The sequence below is a fragment of the Cheilinus undulatus genome, linkage group 3 (genome assembly GCF_018320785.1).
Source record: "Cheilinus undulatus linkage group 3, ASM1832078v1, whole genome shotgun sequence".
NCBI lineage: Eukaryota > Metazoa > Chordata > Actinopteri > Labriformes > Labridae > Cheilinus > Cheilinus undulatus.
Genome location: NC_054867.1, coordinates 576,326 through 592,618, shown reverse-complemented (window position 1 = coordinate 592,618; position 16,293 = coordinate 576,326). Strand labels below are relative to the sequence as shown.

General features: G+C 44.3%; 1 protein-coding gene across 1 annotated transcript in view; it reads right to left on the bottom strand.

The window, feature by feature from the left end:
- Positions 1–5,132: 5,132 nt before the first annotated feature.
- The window catches only part of LOC121506705 (RNA-binding protein 39-like), a 35,378-nt gene continuing 24,217 nt past the window's right edge, over positions 5,133–16,293 (bottom strand). The window contains exons 10-13 of the mRNA XM_041782557.1: positions 10,748–10,952; positions 10,578–10,664; positions 10,084–10,195; positions 5,133–5,337 (exon numbers count right to left, since the gene is read on the bottom strand). Of these exons, the coding sequence (XP_041638491.1) occupies positions 5,133–5,337; positions 10,084–10,195; positions 10,578–10,664; positions 10,748–10,952 (609 nt within the window). The remainder of the gene's footprint in view (positions 5,338–10,083; positions 10,196–10,577; positions 10,665–10,747; positions 10,953–16,293) is intronic.

Genomic DNA, 16,293 nt, shown 5'->3' with positions numbered 1-16,293 from the left:
ATTCCAGAGTCCAGCAACCTGTTGCACCAGCTGTGCTTAACCCTCGGTCCCTTGTAATTTTTAGCTCCATCTGTCCTTGTTTGTCCTGAAAACAGACATGCAGAAAAGTGTTAATAAAATAATCATTTTTCAACATTTTTTTTAACTTTCACTGCTTCAGATCTCTTCAACAACTTCAACCCTGACCACTAAAAGAAATTTTTTTTTTTTTAATTCAATGTTACACCCTTTTTATTCCAGTTATTGTCCACCATGTCACTGGTATTTTTATGGTAAAAAACACGAAAACACCATAATTCCCATATAAAATGATCTAGGAAATTTTTTTTTTCAATAAATAAAGTCTGGGCCATGTCAATGAGGAGCAGTAAAACTGATTTTGATGCATTGAAATTTTTTCTGTAGTGCTAATTTCCATATTTTAGCTCCATCTGTCCTTGTTTGTCCAGAAAACGGACATGCAGAAAGGTGTTAATGAAATACTAATTTTTCTTTTTTCTTCTTTTTTTTTTTTTTTACTTTTACTGCTTCAGATCTCTTCAACAACTTCAACCCTAACTACTAAAAAATAAATTAATTAAAAAAAAAGAAATTCAATGTTACACCCTTTTTATGCCACTTATTGTACACTATGCCTATGACTTGGATTCGTCCATGCTAAACAGATGAGTCCATCCATGCGTAAAACACGCCAGTTTCACATCCTTTTCTCCAGCCTCCTCCTCTACCAAATCATATGCGAGTGAATGCATTTGTTCATGTTAGGTTTATTTTATGTACAGGCATATAAAATCAGAGGAACTATGCAGGATATGAATCATGAATGCGCATTTCCACCTCTAACCAAAATGTGACCACAAATATGCCAACCACGCGCAGATATAAATTAACTGCATCTTTGAGATATGATATATTCTCTCCTATTGATGGAAAGGACCCGTGCATCCTCATGCATGTCCATCCACTCGCTATGAAGTGAGGGCAAAGTTGAAATTGTCCAAATGTCTCCCTTTCTTAGTCCCAGACTGCAGAACTCAGAGGTAACATTTTCGCCCGTTTATACTCTACTTACGGCATGTCTGACTGTGAACACAGATGCAGATTCACATCCGAGCACACAAGTAGGAGCCCACAAACTATTCCTTACACATGTAGCCCACTCTCAGACATCCATATCTAGTGGCACCAATCATTTCATTTGATTCTGATGATGTTTAGTGGGTGAAATAGCGCTTCAAACACTGAGTGCATGGAAGGTAAACAATGTCTGCGTTACCTAAGGGGTTAAAGTACACTGCCTGGCCAAAAAAAAAGTCGCCACCTTGATTTAACGAAGTAAATAGGTACGAGCCTCCTATTGGATAATTACTGCATGGGCGATTATCTTTCAGCTGGCAACAAGTTATTTAACCCCAGCTGATGCAATGAGTAACTTCTCATTTCTTAAACAATGGATTTTTTTCTTCCCTAATGGCACGGGCATATTCCAAGATGACAATACCAGGATTCATCGGGCTCAAACTGTGAAAGAGTGGTTCAGGGAGCATGAGACATCATTTTCACACATGGATTGGCCACCACAGAGTCCAGACCTTAACCCCATTGAGAATCTTTGGGATGTGCTGGAGAAGGCTTTGTGCAGTGGTCAGACTCTCCCATCATCAATATTAAAATTAATGCAACACTGGATGGAAATAAGTCTTACGACATTGCAGAAGCTTATCGAAACAACACCACAGCGAATGTGTGCTGTAATCAAAGCTGAAGGCGGTTTTTTTGGCCAGGCAGTGTAATAAGCTTGCACGATCTGCTGGATCACTGTGGAATAGTGAAATTTAGATCCCTGGTGATTGAGAGACTGCAATAAAACAGTTGTTATATATTGTTTTGGTTCCATAGACATACAGTCAAAAAACCTGTTTTTAATGGAAGTCTATGAGTCCAATTTCAGACAAACAAGGATGGAGCTATTTCGTGTCATGGGCGTTCTATGGGTGACACTTCATATATATATATATATATATATATATATATATATATATATGTATAAATATGAAGAAAAATAATAACTTTAGCCAAATTTGATGCCTCAAGCTGTAAAAATGTGACTATCAACTCAAAAAAAATGATGATAAAAATGATGAATGTCCTCAAAATGGACATAGTAGGATCTGAGGGTTAACCTCTGGTGTAAAGTCCTCACTAAACGCTTCAAACTAGTTCAGCTCTAACTGAAGCTGTGTCATTGTTCTGTTGCACCACAGAGATGTCAGGCTGACCTAATCTAGTAAAAATTTACATCCAAACCAGCGTTAATTTTGGCAGCTATTTTTAATCTTGGTTTCAGCCAATAATCTCACGTTGAAGTTTGTTTAACCATTTATTATGCAACATATGTTTGGCGTCAGGCTCCGACTTAATCACTCCTCACAGATTTTACATACAGAATTGGAGGAGTGATAATATAACAGCTTTAACCCTCAGTCGGAGCCAACAGGTGGACGCTGGGGTGGAGGTGGGTTGAAGCCGAGAGCGCAGCGTTGATCCAGGCGCAGCGTTGCAGCAGAGGAAGAGAAAGGAAATCTTGCAGCTTAAATAGCCCACTAGTTAAGGAGGATGTGAGTCATGTGATTTGATACATGTCAGGTGTGAATGATTGTGCTCGAGATTACTGGCATAACTAACTCACAGGCGTCGTCTCATTTTTAGTCTTTAAATGAAATGTCTTTTAGTTTTAGTCATATTTCAGTCATTTCTATCCTGTTTAGTTTTAGTCTAGTTTTAGTCCATAAAAGTCCTCACATTTTAGTCTTTACTTTTAGTCCAAGCATTTATCCTCTTGTCTAAATCTGGTACCAAATCATGGTAGTGTGTTCTCTGCCAACCCTGGGGTCCCTGCTTTCTACAGCTGAGAGGAAGAATAGATACAGATGTGTTGTTTTTAGACAGATTTACCCACAGTGGAGAAATATCACAGATTTAGGATGTCTGAAGAAAATTAAAAACATTTTAGTCTAGTTTTAGTCATCACAGATCTATTTTTATTAGTCTCAGTCTAGTTTTAGTCATCACAGATCTATTTTTATTAGTCTCAGTCTAGTTTTAGTCATCACAGATCTATTTTTATTAGTCTCAGTCTAGTTTTTAAAGGCAGTTTTAGTCGACAAAATGAACACTGGTCCAAACTTACCTATAGGTTGTTGCAGAGATGACGTTTTCTCTTTAACCAATCACTGAAAAGCATTTTTAACTCTGTGTTTGCTACAGATGCTAACAGCTAAAAATAATGTATGCTAACTGCTGTTAATCATCAAACAGCTTTCAGTGTGGATGAAAACTATGACATGACAGGCATTGTAAGTACTGAAGCCTGAACCAAGAGCAGGTATAAAATACCAACACTGACATCTAGTGGTGAAACCATTAACAACATGAGATAATCTTACAGTGGACGCCAGAAATTATTTCATGGAAAACAGATCTCATGTTATCATGGAGAACGCAGTGCTGACACCTAATTACCGTTAAAACCCTCAACTCCTCACCATCCTCCGGGTTCTCCTGTCTCTCAGAGCTATCACCATGACAACCGTATCCTACAGAGGACTTCAGCACTAGGAGGGGTTAGGTGTAAGCCTAAAGATAGAACTGAAGCCTACATCAAAACTATCACAGCTGGTGAAACACCTTAAATGTCAGGAGAGCGTAAAGTCTGTCGTAGGGAACAACTTACATTCAAACTGGGCTACGTCTGAACTTACAGCTGGTGGATTCAATGTCAGATGTTTGAGACCTATCCACACAGACTCAGAGAGACCGAGACCTATCCACACAGACTCAGAGAGACTGAGACCTATCCACAAAGACTCAGAGAGACTGAGACCTATCCACAAAGACTCAGAGAGACTGAGACCTATCCACAAAGACTCAGAGAGACCGAGACCTATCCACACAGACTCAGAGAGACTGAGACCTATCCACAAAGACTCAGAGAGACTGAGACCTATCCACACAGACTCAGAGAGACTGAGACCTATCCACACAGACTCAGAGACCGAGACCTATCCACACAGACTCAGAGACCGAGACCTATCCACACAGACTCAGAGACCGAGACCTATCCACACAGACTCAGAGACTGAGACCTATCCACACAGACTCAGAGACCGAGACCTATCCACACAGACTCAGAGACCGAGACCTATCCACACAGACTCAGAGACTGAGACCTATCCACACAGACTCAGAGAGACTGAGACCTATCCACACAGACTCAGAGAGACTGAGACCTATCCACACAGACTCAGAGACCGAGACCTATCCACACAGACTCAGAGAGACTGAGACCTATCCACACAGACTCAGAGAGACTGAGACCTATCCACACAGACTCAGAGAGACTGAGACCTATCCACACAGACTCAGAGAGACTGAGACCTATCCACACAGACTCAGAGACTGAGACCTATCCACACAGACTCAGAGACTGAGACTGCAGAGGAAGAAGACTCTACTAAACACTGACTAGAAGGAGGAATATTTATGCACTCATTCTCATGTATCTTTGCCTTCTGCTCTCTATTATTTAGTCAAATAGTCCTTTAAATGGAAATATTCCTTGTTTTTTTTAGATTGTTTTTATTTTGTCCCTGTTGTTCCCAATTTCTCAGAACGTCTCAGATCCTCATATTTCTATTGACCTTACACTTCTTGTAATTTATTACATTATTCTGTCCAGACTGTGTTCATATTATTGTTTAAAGACAGATTCTGTAACTTTTCACACGCTCCCCTCTGAGTACCTTCTTCGTCTCTATTGGCCTGAAAATGTTACATGTTGTTCTTGTACATGCGTGTTTATCTCGTTCTAGAGATGTTTTTTTAGATTTCTTATGTGTGTAATAAATAACAGCTGAATTTCCTTCAGGATCTGTTATTTTCTGTGAACACTGCTCTAAATATTCTCAGCAGCTTTAGTCCTCTTCAATAAAAACTCCTGATTTTCAGGATTTTAGCCCTCTTTATGGCTGTTTTTGCTCCTTAATGTGTAAATAATCTTGTAATTATTGATTAGCAGCGAAGTTTTACTTTAGTGTGTGATTTTAAAAATACCTGATCGTGAAAACAGGAAGTCAAACATCAGACACCACCACAGACACAGAAACAGAGGGCGGGGCTAGGCTGGGCTGGGCTGGGCGGGGCGGGGGGACGGGGTGGGGCGTGGCGTGTACCTCGGCGGAGTTCTTGTCCACGTAGATGTGAACCACTCCTCCATGTTTGTTGCACTCCTCGATGACGTCATGCTGGATGTCTGCCTCCCAACCAGGAACCTCCTCACTGAAACACACACACAGCTGCACATCAACACACACACGCACACATTACCCAGCATGCATTGGTGTCCAATAACACATTAAATGACTTCAGTCCACTTTCAGAGTTAAACTCTGAATTTAATCTGAGAAGAATCTGATCTAATCCAGCCTTGTGGTCCATCCTGATCTGATCTAATCTAATCCAGCCTAGTGGTCCATCCTGATGTGATCTAATCCAGCCTAGTGGTCCATCCTGATCTGATCTAATCTAATCCAGCCTAGTGGTCCATCCTGATCTGATGTGATCTAATCCAGCCTAGTGGTCCATCCTGATCTGATCTGATCTAATCCAGCCTAGTGGTCCATCCTGATGTGATCTAATCCAGCCTAGTGGTCCATCCTGATCTGATCTAATCTAATCCAGCCTTGTGGTCCATCCTGATCTGATCTGATCTAATCCAGCCTAGTGGTCCATCCTGATCTGATCTGATCTAATCCAGCCAAGTGGTCCATCCTGATCTGATCTAATCTAATCCAGCCTAGTGGTCCATCCTGATCTGATCTAATCTAATCCAGCCAAGTGGTCCATCCTGATGTGATCTAATCCAGCCTTGTGGTCCATCCTGATCTGATCTAATCTAATCCAGCCTAGTGGTCCATCCTGATCTGATCTAATCCAGCCTTGTGGTCCATCCTGATCTGATCTAATCCAGCCTTGTGGTCCATCCTGATCTGATCTAATCTAATCCAGCCTAGTGGTCCATCCTGATGTGATCTAATCCAGCCTAGTGGTCCATCCTGATCTGATCTAATCTAATCCAGCCTAGTGGTCCATCCTGATCTGATCTAATCTAATCCAGCCTAGTGGTCCATCCTGATCTGATGTGATCTAATCCAGCCTAGTGGTCCATCCTGATCTGATCTGATCTAATCCAGCCTTGTGGTCCATCCTGATCTGATCTGATCTAATCCAGCCTAGTGGTCCATCCTGATCTGATCTGATCTAATCCAGCCAAGTGGTCCATCCTGATCTGATCTAATCTAATCCAGCCTAGTGGTCCATCCTGATCTGATCTAATCTAATCCAGCCTAGTGGTCCATCCTGATCTGATCTGATCTAATCTAATCCAGCCTAGTGGTCCATCCTGATCTGATCTAATCTAATCCAGCCTAGTGGTCCATCCTGATCTGATCTAATCTAATCCAGCCTAGTGGTCCATCCTGATCTGATCTAATCTAATCCAGCCTAGTGGTCCATCCTGATCTGATCTAATCTAATCCAGCCTAGTGGTCCATCCTGATCTGATCTAATCTAATCCAGCCTAGTGGTCCATCCTGATCTGATCTGATCTAATCTAATCCAGCCTAGTGGTCCATCCTGATCTGATCTGATCTAATCCAGCCTAGTGGTCCATCCTGATCTGATCTAATCTAATCCAGCCTAGTGGTCCATCCTGATCTGATCTAATCTAATCCAGCCTAGTGGTCCATCCTGATCTGATCTAATCCAGCCTTGTGGTCCATCCTGATCTGATCTAATCCAGCCTTGTGGTCCATCCTGATCTGATCTAATCTAATCCAGCCTAGTGGTCCATCCTGATCTGATCTGATCTAATCCAGCCTAGTGGTTCATCCTGATCTGATCTAATCCAGCCTAGCGGTCCATCCTGATCTGATCTAATCTAATCCAGCCTAGTGGTCCATCCTGATCTAATCTAATCCAGCCTTGTGGTCCATCCTGATCTGATCTGATCTAATCCAGCCTTGTGGTCCATCCTGATCTAATCTAATCCAGCCTAGTGGTCCATCCTGATCTGATCTGATCTAATCCAGCCTAGTGGTCCATCCTGATCTGATCTAATCTAATCCAGCCTAGTGGTCCATCCTGATGTGATCTGATCTTATCCAGCCTTGTGGTCCATCCTGATCTAATCTAATCCAGCCTTGTGGTCCATCCTGATCTAATCTAATCCAGCCTAGTGGTCCATCCTGATCTGATCTAATCTAATCCAGCCTAGTGGTCCATCCTGATCTGATCTAATCTAATCCAGCCTTGTGGTCCATCCTGATCTAATCTGATCCAGCCTAGTGGTCCATCCTGATCTGATCTAATCTAATCCAGCCTTGTGGTCCATCCTGATCTAATCTGATCCAGCCTAGTGGTCCATCCTGATCTGATCTAATCTAATCCAGCCTTGTGGTCCATCCTGATCTAATCTAATCCAGCCTTGTGGTCCATCCTGATCTGATCTAATCTAATCCAGCCTAGTGGTCCATCCTGATCTGATCTGATCTAATCCAGCCTAGTGGTCCATCCTGATCTGATCTGATCTAATCCAGCCTAGTGGTCCATCCTGATCTGATCTAATCTAATCCAGCCTAGTGGTCCATCCTGATCTGATCTGATCTAATCTAATCCAGCCTAGTGGTCCATCCTGATCTGATCTAATCTAATCCAGCCTAGTGGTCCATCCTGATCTGATCTAATCTAATCCAGCCTAGTGGTCCATCCTGATCTGATCTAATCTAATCCAGCCTAGTGGTCCATCCTGATCTGATCTAATCTAATCCAGCCTAGTGGTCCATCCTGATCTGATCTAATCTAATCCAGCCTAGTGGTCCATCCTGATCTGATCTGATCTAATCTAATCCAGCCTAGTGGTCCATCCTGATCTGATCTGATCTAATCCAGCCTAGTGGTCCATCCTGATCTGATCTAATCTAATCCAGCCTAGTGGTCCATCCTGATCTGATCTAATCTAATCCAGCCTAGTGGTCCATCCTGATCTGATCTGATCTAATCTAATCCAGCCTAGTGGTCCATCCTGATCTGATCTGATCTAATCCAGCCTAGTGGTCCATCCTGATCTGATCTAATCTAATCCAGCCTAGTGGTCCATCCTGATCTGATCTAATCTAATCCAGCCTAGTGGTCCATCCTGATCTGATCTGATCTAATCCAGCCTAGTGGTCCATCCTGATCTGATCTGATCTAATCCAGCCTAGTGGTCCATCCTGATCTGATCTAATCTAATCCAGCCTAGTGGTCCATCCTGATCTGATCTGATCTAATCCAGCCTAGTGGTCCATCCTGATCTGATCTGATCTAATCCAGCCTAGTGGTCCATCCTGATCTGATCTAATCTAATCCAGCCTAGTGGTCCATCCTGATCTGATCTGATCTAATCCAGCCTAGTGGTCCATCCTGATCTGATCTAATCTAATCCAGCCTAGTGGTTCATCCTGATCTGATCTAATCTAATCCAGCCTAGTGGTCCATCCTGATCTGATCTGATCTAATCCAGCCTAGTGGTCCATCCTGATCTGATCTAATCCAGCCTAGTGGTCCATCCTGATCTGATCTAATCCAGCCTAGTGGTCCATCCTGATCTGATCTAATCCAGCCTAGTGGTCCATCCTGATCTGATCTAATCCAGCCTAGTGGTTCATCCTGATCTGATCTAATCTAATCCAGCCTAGTGGTCCATCCTGATCTGATCTGATCTAATCCAGCCTAGTGGTCCATCCTGATCTGATCTAATCCAGCCTAGTGGTCCATCCTGATCTGATCTAATCCAGCCTAGTGGTCCATCCTGATCTGATCTAATCCAGCCTAGTGGTCCATCCTGATCTGATCTAATCCAGTCCTAACTGATCAGAGTAATAAGTATCAGGACATACTACAAAATCCAGTAAAAGTTCAGTCCACTTTCTGTGTCTTCAAGAAGGACAAAGGTTAAACCATGTCACTGTGTGACCCGTCTGAGTCAGAGGAACGTAACTCCAGAGTTTCAGCCAATCTTCCACCCTGGTGTTAAAAACAGAATAATCCAGAATATCAGGACCATTTAAAGCAGAATCATCCATGAGCTACCTGAGTGAGAAGCCAGGATATATAGGACACACTATTCCCAACATAATCAACTCAGATTTTAGAAAAACCCTGTTTATTTGCAGTCTTGGCTAACAGCACTGCATTACCCACAATCCTTTAGTGCCACTAACCTGATTCACTAACCTGCCTTTTCCTGCCAAACTACAGTCTAGCAGCTCCACAGCAAATGAATTTAACGGTTGATTCTTTAAGACCTTCAAGCCCTAATCTATTTTTAACCATTTAGTCTCTCCTGGAGTTTTTGTCTTAAAAAGATTGTAAAACATCAACAGCGGTTCTCTAAACATCCTTTCATCAGGACAACCTGGGCTTTAAAAACAGGTGTGCTGCAGGAATATCCACTGGATATTTAAGCAGTTATGGGACTATAGGGACCAAACAGAAAACTACATGAAGTTAAAACTCAAAGACTGTACTCTGAGGACCACATCACAGACTGAGGACCACATCACAGACTCTGAGGACCACATCACAGACTGAGGACCACATCACAGACTCTGAGGACCACATCACAGACTCTGAGGACCATCACAGACCCTGAGGACCACATCACAGACTCTGAGGACCATCACAGACCCTGAGGACCACATCACAGACTCTGAGGACCACATCACAGACTCTGAGGACCACATCACAGACTCTGAGGACCACATCACAGACTCTGAGGACCACATCACAGACTCTGAGGACCACATCACAGACTCTGAGGACCATCACAGACCCTGAGGGTATGAAACAGAGCGCCAAAGTGATAAGGAGTGATAACCAGTTATCAGTAAGCTGTTAAAGCAGTGAGGGACTCTGGTCTATATAACTTTTAGGCTTTGTTTTACAAAGATGATGACAAAGCTGCAGACTGACAGGTGAGTGTACCTGTTGGGGTTGAACATGTTGGACAGCTGGAAGCAGTGTGTGGCGAGTGGCTGGGAGGGAAGATTCAGAGCAGCATTGTTCATGTTCATGTTGAGAGCCGGGTTCATGGCAGCTGAAACACAAAAATACACCAGTTAACACTGTGAAACAGCTTTTTTTAAAAGCCACACTAAAGCAACCCCAGAATGGTTTTCATTCTTACTAAAGGATTGATAAAGGTCTGGAATCAGGTTTTGGAAACAACTACTGTGCACACAGATCAGCCAAAACAAGTTAAAACATCAAGACTGTGAATCTAAGCTGTCACTGTTTCATTTTTGCATCATTCATCAATAACCAGCATGGTCCAGAAACCCAGGTTATCAGAGCTGAACAGCTACTGACACACCCTTAAACCATTCAGATCAAACCCGGACACAGACTCTGAGAAAAGCCAGATAATATGGTCATATAAATATCAGGCCACATTGTCCAACTCTAGAGTGTGCATTCACCTGACACAGCAGCCATGGCTCCGATGGCGATGGCTCCACTCATCTGCAGAGCCTGCTGAGCAGCAGGAGGGATCTGTAGCCCCGTACCTGTTAACAAACTCTCATCAGGTGGATGCACAGGTGAGGAGGAAGCCGGAGTCTGATGAGGGATGGAACTGTTGGGGTCTCACCTTCAGCAAGTCTCGCCATCAGCTGCAGTCGGCCTGTGGTTCCGAGGTCGATGCCGGTGCGTTCAAGTTCATCGCTGTCGAGGAAAGAGGAAGCCGAGGAGGCGTCTGTACGCTCCGTCACGTGCCCCACCTTCATTGGTCGACCTGCCAGCTCAAAGCCGTTCAGCTGCTCCAGAGCTTTTTTAGCACACTCTGCATCTGAGAACTGACACAGACGGAGGAGAACACGGTGAACCACACACTTCAACCAATCAGATCTGCCTGTTCTGCCTACATTCACCCGGGTGATGCAACGCTCCTTATGAATGAAGACGCCGGTGGATCAGAGGTGTTCATCAGTGAAGCACAACTGGAACATAGTAGGAAACAAATGCTTTGACACAGAAACTGAGGTGGTTGTTAATGAAAGGACATGTAGACAACGCTGAGTGTTAAAGGAACAGTCACAGCTGCTGCTGCACGCTCCTCTTACGGTGCAGAATAACACCTTTCACCCCTACACACCAGCATCAGTGCAGGTCTGACTGGTTTACACGCCCACACTGACTCCTTCATATGCCAGCTCTCTGCTCCACTAAAGGACATGATCAGAGTTATCACTGATCACTACAGGCTAGAAAAACTAAAGGCTTTGATTTATTGGCCTGTTTAATCCTGATGAGCTCAGCCTGGACTCTGACTGATTATTAGAACATTTCAATAGTGTGAGAGCTGCTTCATTTACACACTGAGCTCTGGTCTATGGTGACAGCGCAATGTGGTGGACTATGGTGGACTACAGTAGTCTACAGTGGACTACGGTGGACTATGGTGGACTACAGTAGTCTACGGTGGACTACGGTGGACTACGGTGGACTACAGTAGACTACGGTGGACTACGGTGGACTACAATAGACTACAGTAGACTATGGTAGACTACGGTGGACTACGGTGGACTACAGTAGTCTACGGTGGACTACGGTGGACTACGGTGGACTACAGTAGACTACAGTGGACTACAGTAGACTACGGTGGACTACGGTGGACTACAATAGACTACAGTAGACTATGGTAGACTACGGTGGACTACGGTGGACTACAGTAGACTACAGTAGACTATGGTAGACTACGGTGGACTACGGTGGATTACGGTGGACTATGGTGGACTACAGTAGACTACGGTGGACTACAGTGGACTACAGTAGTCTACGGTGGACTACGGTGGACTATAGTAAACTACAGTGGACTACGGTGGACTACAGTAGACTACGGTGGACTACGGTGGACTACAGTAGACTACAGTGGACTACAGTAGACTACGGTGGACTACGTTGGACTACAGTAGACTACAGTAGACTATGGTAGACTACGGTGGACTACGGTGGACAACAGTAGACTACAGTAGACGATGGTAGACTACGGTGGACTATGGTGGATTACGGTGGACTATGGTGGACTACAGTAGACTACGGTGGACTACGGTGGACTACGGTGCACTACGGTGGACTATGGTGGACTATGGTGGACTACAGTTGACCACAGTGGACTACGGTGGACTACGGTGGACTACGCTGGACTACGGTGGACTACAGTAGACTACGGTGGACTACGGTGGACTACAATAGACTACAGTAGACTATGGTAGACTACGGTGGACTACGGTGGACTACAGTAGTCTACGGTGGACTACGGTGGACTACGGTGGACTACAGTAGACTACAGTGGACTACGGTGGACTATGGTGGACTACAGTAGTCTACGGTGGACTACGGTGGACTACGGTGGACTACGGTGGACTACAGTAGACTACAGTGGACTACGGTGGACTACGGTGGACTACAGTAGACTACAGTGGACTACGGTGGACTATGGTGGACTACAGTAGTCTACGGTGGACTACGGTGGACTACGGTGGACTACGGTGGACTACAGTGGACTACAGTAGACTACGGTGGACTATGGTGGACTACAGTAGTCTACGGTGGACTACGGTGGACTATGGTGGACTACAGTAGTCTACGGTGGACTACGGTGGACTACGGTGGACTACAGTAGACTACGGTGGACTACGGTGGACTACAATAGACTACAGTAGACTATGGTAGACTACGGTGGACTACGGTGGACTACAGTAGTCTACGGTGGACTACGGTGGACTACGGTGGACTACAGTAGACTACAGTGGACTACAGTAGACTACGGTGGACTACGGTGGACTACAATAGACTACAGTAGACTATGGTAGACTACGGTGGACTACGGTGGACTACAGTAGACTACAGTAGACTATGGTAGACTACGGTGGACTACGGTGGATTACGGTGGACTATGGTGGACTACAGTAGACTACGGTGGACTACAGTGGACTACAGTAGTCTACGGTGGACTACGGTGGACTATAGTAAACTACAGTGGACTACGGTGGACTACAGTAGACTACGGTGGACTACGGTGGACTACAGTAGACTACAGTGGACTACAGTAGACTACGGTGGACTACGTTGGACTACAGTAGACTACAGTAGACTATGGTAGACTACGGTGGACTACGGTGGACAACAGTAGACTACAGTAGACGATGGTAGACTACGGTGGACTATGGTGGATTACGGTGGACTATGGTGGACTACAGTAGACTACGGTGGACTACGGTGGACTACGGTGCACTACGGTGGACTATGGTGGACTACAGTTGACCACAGTGGACTACGGTGGACTACGGTGGACTACGCTGGACTACGGTGGACTACAGTAGACTACGGTGGACTACGGTGCACTACGGTGGACTACGGTGGACTATAGAGGACTACGGTGGACTATAGTGCAGTGGTTGTCAACCTTTCTGAGTCGCGACCCCAGTTTAGCATGCACTGTTGTCCATGCCCCCCCCCGCTGCTAGTTGAGCCAGTTAACATGTAAACGAATAACGCAAACTTTTTTTTTCTTTTAAATTAAAGAAAAAATGTTGAACATTTCTGTTGCTGAGAGCTTGTTACCATGAAAACACACTGCAGGTATTCTGTGTTGTTTCCGCTCGTGCATGAAAAGCCGTATTTCAAAAAGTGGGGCTGATATTTACGGATTTCGAAGCTCTGATATCAGCCGGTGTCGGCCCAAGGGCCTGACGTTTCTCAGGTGGTGGAGCTGCTGTTAGGCTCTCTGGTGAATGACCTTGAGACCCCTGCTGTTGCTGCTGACCCAGGTCTGAGCTGGAACACTTTTTCTTTGAAGCCAATCACTCCATTTTTCATCAGGTAGCTAGCAAACTTCCTGCAGCTGCGGCTAAAGCTTTTTTCTTTCTCTTTGTTTCTTTTTTCCCGCTGTGTGTCAGTGAACTCAATCTCCCGTGCACAGGTCAGCTCGTACAAACTCAGTTGAGACAATGAATTTTTGACAAATAATGAATCAGAAAACAACTAAACAACTCCCTTTCTAAAATGATGTAATCTAATATTAATTATGTGCATTTATATTTTTCCAAAATGACTTGGCGACCCCCAGAAATCATTTGCGACCCCAGTTGGGGTCGGAACCCCAAGGTTGAGAATGGCTGCTATGGTGGACTCAACTGCTAAACTACAATGATTTCATACACTACAGGTACATCTCAAAAAATGAGAATATCATGAAAAAGTTCAATATTTTCTATCACTAAACCCATATATTAAGTTATATAGACTCATTACACATAGAGTGAAGTATTTCAAGCCTGTATTTCTTGAAATGTTGATGATTATGGCTTACAGATAAGAAAACCCAAAATTCAGAGTCTCAGAAAATTAGAATACAACAATACAATACAATACAATAACTTTATTTATCCCCGCAGGGACATTCAATCGTCTGGGAGTCTCATCTGTTTACTGTAGAACTATACAGTCTAATAGCTGATGGTATGAAAGATTTTCTAAATCTTTCTGTCCTGCAGCGCAGGGATAGGAGCCGTCCACCACCGTTGTTTCTTTGCTCACTGAAGGAGATATGAAGTGATGATCCATGTTCCTCAGAATGGCCTCCACCGTCTTCATTTCTCCTCCTCATCCTCCAATGAGTTCAGCCTGATTCCAACCACAGAGCCAGCTTTATTCACCAGTTTGTTCAGATGCCTTGCATCCTTGTGTTTTCCACTGCCTCCCCAGCAGACTGCAGCATAAAACAGAACACTTGCCACCACAGACTGATAAAACATCTGCAGCATCTTACTGCAGATGTCTATTGATTGGAGTCTTCTCAGGCAAAAGAGGCGGCTCTGCCCCTTTTTGCAGATGAAGTCCACGTTTTTAGACCAGTCCAACTTACTATCCAGGTGTACACCTAAATATTTATACCATGTCACCACCTCCATGTCCACGCCACAAGTGTTCACTGGCTGAAGAGCGGGTTTGGATCCGCGGAAATCTATGATCATTTCCTTTGTCTTTGAGGTGTTGAGTAGGAGGCAGTTTTTGTGACTCCAGTCTCTGAAGGCTCTTATCAGATCCCTGTATTCAGCTTCATATCCATTTCTGATACATGCCACCATAGCAGTGTCATCAGAGTATTTCTGGATGTGGCAGGACTCAGTGCTGTATTTGAAGTCTGATGTATACAGTGTGAACAGGAATGGAGCCAGGACTGTCCCTTGTGGAGCCCCTGTACTGCTCATTAATGTCCCAGAAACACAGTTCCCCAGCCTGACAAACTGTGGCCTTCCTGTCAGGTAATCTGTGATCCAAGAAACACAGGAAGGATCCACTCCCATCTCTGTGAGCTTGTCTTTGAGTATGGTGGGTTGGATGGAGTTGAATGTGTTTGAAAAATCAAAGAACATGATTCTCACATAAACTCCAGGTTCCTCCAGATGAGACAGGGCACGGTGAAGCATGAAGAGGACGGCATCATCCACTCCAATGTGTTCTTTGAATGCAAACTGCAGGGAATCGAGTTTGTCTTTGACCTCAAGCCTCAGTAGGCGTAGAATCAGCCGCTCCAGAGTTTTCATGATGTGTGAGGTAAGGGCAATAGGTCTGTAGTCATTTAGTTCAGCCGGACATTTGATTTTTGGTACCGGTACAATACAGGATGTTTTCCATATAGCAGACACCCGCCCCAGCTGTACACTCAGGTTGAAGATCCTGTGGAGAGGTTTTTACTGATCACAGACTTTGCTTGGACAGTGGTGCATGCCACCTTCAGGCCCTGATTCATGCTGCGATTATAAATGAGACCCCAGCTGATTAAGCTTTTAATGATGCAGAAGTTTGAACTCCAAACTGAATGGACCCCAACACTGGGAGCTACTAGTTTTAGAATTATCAGAAACTGCAGACGAACTCAAACGGTATAAATTGCACACATATGTTGGCGATGTTTAAAGTTTACCTGAAGTTTTTGATTCATTTCTCTCCATATGGAAGCAGTGTTGTAGTACTCGAGTCCGACTCGAGTCCTGATTTGGAGGACTCATGACTTGACTTGGACTCGAGTGCTGATGACTCGGACTTTGACTCGGACTCAAGCTTTAACTGTGCAGGGACACGAGGATGAAGAGGAGGACTTGGACCTTTTTTGCTGAAGACTATTTTATT